This window comes from Miscanthus floridulus, chromosome 17, assembly GCF_019320115.1.
Source record: "Miscanthus floridulus cultivar M001 chromosome 17, ASM1932011v1, whole genome shotgun sequence".
Classification (NCBI taxonomy): Eukaryota; Viridiplantae; Streptophyta; class Magnoliopsida; order Poales; family Poaceae; genus Miscanthus; species Miscanthus floridulus.
The window spans coordinates 28,577,535-28,584,245 of NC_089596.1; the positions used below are offsets into that span (position 1 = coordinate 28,577,535).

Here is a 6,711-nt window from a genome sequence, read left to right on the forward strand (position 1 = left end):
CGTCTCTATGTTTACGGAGATTCGGCTTTGGTCATCAACCAACTCAACAAGGACTGGGACACGACCAGTGAAAAGATGGACGCATATTGCAAATCGATAAGAAAGCTGGAAGGCAGGTTCTATGGCATCGAGTACATACACGTGGTCCGGGACAAGAACCAGGCAGCGGATGCGTTGTCAAAGTTAGGATCATCCCGAGCCAAAATCCCACATGGCGTATTCGTCCAAGACCTGCTCACGCCCTCCATTGAAGACGAAGATTCAACGACCGACAAAGTCTCAGACCAGCAATTAGTGGCTACGGTTCCGGCGCCGAGCACAACCGAGCCGCTTCCGACCACTCATGAGCCAGACTGGAGAACACCTTTCATCAAGTACTTAACAGACGGTAGCGGTTATATCGATCGAACAGAAAATGAACGCCTGATGCGTCGTAGTAAGCAGTATCTGCTCGTCGATGGCAAGTTATGGCGCAAAAACGCTAAGGAGGAAATCTTGATGAAGTGTATAACCCAGGAGGAAGGCAAGCATCTCCTAGACCAAATCCACTCTGGCTCCTGCGGCAACCACGCGGCCTCAAGAACACTGGTCGGTAAGGCTTTCCGAGCAGGGTTCTATTGGCCGTCAGCAGTGGCCGACGCAGAGAAGCTAGTCCGCCGCTGTGAAGGTTGTCAGTTCTTCTCCAAGAGAATCCATGTACCGGCACATGAGATCCAGACGATTCCAGCCTCTTGGCCCTTCGCATGCTGGGGACTGGACATGATCGGGCCTTTCAAACCAGCTCCTGGGAAATTTACATGCGTCTTCGTGCTAATTGATAAGTTTTCTAAGTGGATAGAATACATGCCTCTGGTACAGGCATCCTCAGAGAAAGCCGTCACATTCCTCGACCAGGTCATCCACCGTTTCGGCGTGCCCAACAGCATCATTACTGATCTGGGTACTCAGTTCACCGGGAACGCTTTTTGGGACTTCTGCGATGAAAGGAGCATAGTTGTAAAATACGTCTCGGTGGCGCATCCTAGAGCTAATGGACAAGTCGAGCGGGCAAATGGCATGATCTTGGACGCATTGAAAAAGAGGATGTACAGAGAAAACGATAAAGCTCCTGGAAGATGGCTCAAGGAGTTACCAGCCGTTGTCTGGGGCCTCCGAACTCAGCCCAGTCGTAACACTGGCGTCTCACCATACTTTATGGTTTACGGCGCTGAAGCAGTCCTCCCACCAGATATAGCTTTCCGATCAGCACGGGTAGAGAACTTCGACGAAGGCAAGGTCGACGAAGTACGGGAGCTAGAAGTCAACAGCGCAGAAGAGAAAAGGCTTGATTCTTGCGTACGCACGGCCAAGTACCTTGCTGTTTTGCGCAGGTACTACAACAAGAACGTTAAAGAGCGTTTCTTCGTGGTCGGGGACTTAGTCTTGAAGTGGAAGACGAACCAGGCTGGTGTCCACAAACTCGCAACCCCATGGGAGGGACCCTTCATGATCAAGGAAGTCACACGTCCAACGTCTTACAGGTTAGCTCATCTAGACGGCACGGACGTACCGAACTCATGGCACATCGACAAGCTTAGACGTTTCTATGCTTAACTACTGAGATATGTACTCTACTTGTATTTTCGATTTACTTTACTAAAGCAACTATGATTTCTCCGACCACTCTAATGTGTCACTCCAAATTTTATGGTTATTCTAACTTAAGCCAGTACAAGCCGACCACCACTCCTTCTACGGTTTTCGGAGCAGGCCCTGTCTCCGGTTCCTCCCAACACGTGCACGGGATCCGCTCTCTACGTTGCGGGTGATCGGCAGGTCCCCCCTGGTTTGGCTTGTCTGCGTTCACGTGTGCACAGGTCATAGTACCTCATACTCCGACCACATGCCAGACTAGGGCCGCACAAACTTTTCAGGATGACGTGTCGAGCAAAACGGTACAACTAAACAGAACGTTAACACGTTCCCACTTAGTTACACCAACACAAAATTTCAAGCTTAAAGTACGTTTTGTATAAAACAAACAAGCTTATAATGATATACAGTTACGTTATTACAAGCTTGCCTGAAAAGGCTCAAGTTTACAATAACACAACTATGTCCTCCTTCTACAGCTTTAAGCCTATTACATTGGCTGGTCGGGGCGCATGGCATTTACTGCTCGCCGCCTCTGATACCCTACTCGAGTCTCGGGGACTCTGGAGCTAGTCAAGCTGAAGGGGATGGCCCCGCCGGTGCCTGGCTGGTCGAGACCGCAGGCTTCGTTGGTTGGCTTGTAGCTGATGGCATTTCCAGCTGGCTTGTCGATGGCATACCCTGCACAGGTGCTGTCCCACCTCCGCACAGGTTAATATCGCCAATTATCTTTGACGACAAGTCCAGCTGGGCCGTCCGAAGCTCTTCGGCCTGGTCTGGGTCTATCTCCTTCGGGTACCCAGCCTCCAAGCGTTTGAGATCGATCAGGGGGTAGTGAGCACGCACCATGCTTAGCACATGGGCACCCGTGTACTCACCCGCCTCCTTCACGAAGTCTTGGAACCATCCCCATGCTTGCTTGCATCTCTCGACCAGTCCGAGCTGAGGTGTCCTTAGCTCTTCCTCTGTGAGCGCCGGGTCGATAAGGTCGAGGACGGGCACAATGCCAGTTGCCATTTCTTGGCACCGCTTGCTCCACGTGTCCCGCTCCTCGGAGGCCTTAAGGCATTGTGCTTTCCAGTCGTCGCGCTCCTTGATCACGGCCTCAAGGTGCCTCTTGGCATTGACTTTCAAAACTGAAAACAGTACAAGACATCAAACGTGATGACACGACAAGGCGATGCGGGCAATTGAACGAGAAAGGTGGTCTGGAGTGCTTACTTTTCAGGTCGTCCTTCATTTTGTTAGTGTGGTCTTGGAGTTCCGACTGGCGGCGTGCCAGTTTCTCGTTGTCCTCCTTCAGGCGACCACATTCTGCAAGCGCGCGGCTGTTCTCCCCCTGGAGGCGGGTCACTTCAGCTTCTAAACCTGCATTACAGCTATTGCTGTCAAGAACAAAATAACGCAAGTCCTGCACTTGCTATGATACGGTGAACACTTACTTATTTTCTCCTGCTCTTTGTTTTCGAGCTGGCCGACCAGGTTTTGGTTCTGTGTTTCTTGGTCTGTCCTCTCCTGGTCGGCGGCTTCAAGGTGGCGCCGTAGGCGTTCCACTTCAGCCGTCAGCTCCTTATTGGTCATCATGGTTCCTTCTATCTGGTCGAAGCACCTTTTTCGGTATCTTGCAGTTTTCATCAAGTCCTGCACACAGACAAGCTACGTCAGACAGCTCGACTACACAACAGGGTCAAGGACTAAAGCCAAATATACCTGGACTTCAGTCACCAGACGCTTGGCCGCCCGTTCGACTCTTAAGGTCTCTTCGACCTCTGGGATTTCCTCGTGCATGACCCATTCGTCGTTCCGATAGCGCGACACATATACATGTTGTCGCCTATCTTGGGGACGGCCCAGGACTTCTTCCACTTCATCCTCTTCAGCCTCCTGTTCGGGAGGTGGCACTGGTCCGAAGTTTGCAGACTCCACGACCATCAGGGCTTTCCCACGAGCCGTCGCGTCGGCAACCATGTTCCGGGCAACTTCTGGCTGCTGCCCCTCGGCTAGATCCAGCTCCCTTGGCGCCGTGGTATCCGCCTCATCAGGTTTCGTGCTTGGAGCACTTGTATTCTGCTCGGGGACTGGCATCTGGTCGTCCGCCTGCTGAGGCCCAGGCGGAGTCCCTGCCATGGGCTCCTCCACGGTTGGTTGCTGAGCAGTTTGTCCAGCCGTTGTTGGTAAGGACGTTCCGCACCCAGCTAGCTGGTCGGGGTTTTCGGTGGACGCCGATCTAATACATTCAGAGACAAATTCAGAAGATAATAGCATCCAATGCAAAATGCAAAGCTTACATCAAAAGTATAGATACTTACAGTTTTGATTTGCGGAAGGATGTGAGGAAGGAACGTCTCCTCGACCGCCCCTGCTCCGCTTGCTCGGCAGTTTCCACCGGGACTTGTTCAACCTCCGGTACGGGCGTCGGAGCTTGATGCGGCATGTTCTCTTCGTTCGTGCTCTGTGTTGCAGTGGTCGGTGCTGTGACCACTGCTGGCACAGAGGAGCCACCCTGCTCCGACGGTCCCACCTGCCTTCTCCTTTTTCGGGGGACGAGCCGGAAGATGTCCGCATCCTCTGCTTCGTCGTCCGACGGGGGGAAGATGGCTTGACGTCGTTTGCTGGCAGCCGGACGCTTGCCAGCGGCTCTGGTCGAGGCGTCCTCTACGGTCTCGAGTACCGCCCAGTGAACGTCGTCGGTCCTGGCGCTGGTCTGGGCGGCTGGCCCAGTAGCTTGTGGCCATTCTACACCAGGGGGAGGCGACACAAATACTCCTGCCCGGTCACGGCCATTACACTGAGACACAAAATGAAGGAAAAGACAGTTATTTTCTTGATGCGACATGACTATACAGTTAAATGGAGGCGTCATTTACCTTTGGGGGAGGGCGAGCCAGTTTGAAGGCGTGTTCGATGGCGTTCAGTGCAACATAATTGGGATCGGCCAGGTTGAACAGCTCTCCAATCCTGGCCTTGATTTCCATCTTGTCGAGCGGCTCCTTCCTGGTCCTCGTCGGATCAGCGCCTCCTTGGTACTCGAAGCCGGGGTGAACCCTTTTCTGGCAGGGCTGAATTCTTCGGCTGATGAAGTTGCCGACAACGCTCGGGCCATCAAGCCTTCCCCACGGGATCATCCCGAGCAGTTCGGTGATCTGCTCCAAGTTCTCGGGCCTCTCCGACCAGCTGCTTTTCTTCTCTGGAATCAGTCCCACATCGCACAGAGTGATGGTGTTCGGCTCTTCGCGGATGTAGAACCACTTCTTGTACCACTCGTCCAATGAGGTGTTCCAGGGGCAGTGCAGGTATTGAGCCTTCATGCCGTCACGCAGGTTCAGGTAAACGCCTCCGGCGATCTTCGAGCCACCGCTCCCTTTCTTCCGAAGACAGAATAGGTGGCGAAAGAGGTCGAAATGGGGCTGGAAGCCACCATAAGCCTCGCAGAGATGGATAAAGGTGGAAACAAGAAGAATCGAGTTGGGATGCAGATTGCAAATCCCAATCTCGTAGTACAAGCAGAGACCCTGAAGGAAAGGGTGCACTGGAATCCCAAAACCCCGTTTGAAGAAATCTTCAAAGACCACAATCTCACCTGGTTGTGGATCGGGGAAGCTTTCTCCTTCCGGTGCACGCCATCCCGCAAGTGCCTTGTTGTGGAGCACTCCCATGGCGACGAGGTCCTCGATGGTCTGCTCGTTGCTCCGCGACTTCCACCATTCTTTCGCCATGACCCCGCCTTTCTTCTGGGCGTCTCTCTTCGCCATTAGTTCGTCCTTACTAAGTGGATGGATGCGGGAGACCGGGGGGATTGGTGATGATTTTTGGGGGAATAGGGTTCGGCAGGAGGAAGAAGAAGGTGGCGGCGGCGGATACCAATGGGGAATGGTATGAGTAACTTACCAGATCTGCATTATATAAAACAAAGAGCACCGTCGCTTCGTCCGCCCGAGAATATTGGGCGTCGTGCGCACGCGCCGCAGACGGTTGTTCACACAACCTTGAAATCTACGCCAATAAACGCGCTCCTTCGTTAACAGTGTACGCGCCTCTTCGTTGATGGTGTAAGGGGGGCCCACACTGACACACCTCAATACAGGTGTCAACCGACTGTTAAAAAAAAAAGAGAGAAGAAGAAGACGGAATGACGTATTGTATCTCTTTACTTTTTTGACCAGACGTGTCAGACTGGCCTTGGCAGAGAATAGAGAAAAGTACACAAAATAATAGTACAAGCAGCGCAAGTGATCGTGGATTTGCCTTGACCACTACTGTGCTTGGATACTGCCCGGACCACTAATGTGCTCGGGGACTGCCCAGACCACTAATGTGCTCGGGGACTGCACAGACCACTACTGTGTTTGGATACTGCCCATGCCACTTTTGTGCTCGGGGATCGCTCCGACCACGGCCGTGCTCGGGGACTGCCCCGACCACTGCTTGCATAATGGTTCTCCTTGGCTACATGTGATCTGTACTCACATACAGTTAAGAGACTTTTTCTTTAGACCTCGCTACAAGGCTCATACTTCGCCTTTCCAGCAAGCTCGGGGACTACGTCGATACGATGCACCTACCGGTGTATCTTGTTTTGCCTGTACGGTAATTGGATTCTCAATCTCAGCGGAATTTCTTTGATAGACCCTGGCACCACGTACCTGCGTCACCTACTACCAGGCTCGGGGACTAAGTGGGCACACTTCACCTTGCGGTGAATGTGTTTGTTTAAATCGACCCCTGTGTTTTGAATGATTATGAGGATTATTAGTATGCTCAGGGACTGTCCCGACCACTGCTTGAATAGTGGTTCTCCTTGGCTACATGTGATTTGTACTCACATACAGTTAAGAGACTTTTCTTTTAGACCTTGCTACAAGGCTCATACTTTGCCTTCCAGCAAGCTCGGGGACTAAGTGGGCACACTTCACCTTGCGGTGAATGTGTTTGTTTTTCGACCCCTACGCTTCTGATGTTTAAGGATGCTATACTTCAAGACCACTTACATTTCTTTTCAGAAATACAAGTGGGCACACTTCTCAGGACAGAAATCTTTTTCTTTTTTCTTAAGAGCACCATACATTCTTCGGACAACCT

General features: G+C 52.2%; 1 protein-coding gene across 1 annotated transcript; it reads right to left on the reverse strand.

The window, feature by feature from the left end:
- Positions 1–494: 494 nt before the first annotated feature.
- LOC136518661 (uncharacterized) lies at positions 495–4,600 on the reverse strand. The gene is made up of 6 exons (XM_066512334.1): positions 4,500–4,600; positions 3,942–4,420; positions 3,343–3,859; positions 3,075–3,273; positions 2,854–3,000; positions 495–2,768 (listed from the first exon to the last, which is right to left on the reverse strand). The coding sequence occupies exons 2-6, from the start codon at positions 4,064–4,066 to the stop codon at positions 2,206–2,208; spliced, it is 1,551 nt and encodes a 516-aa protein (XP_066368431.1). The 5' UTR covers positions 4,067–4,420; positions 4,500–4,600; the 3' UTR covers positions 495–2,205.
- Positions 4,601–6,711: the final 2,111 nt, after the last annotated feature.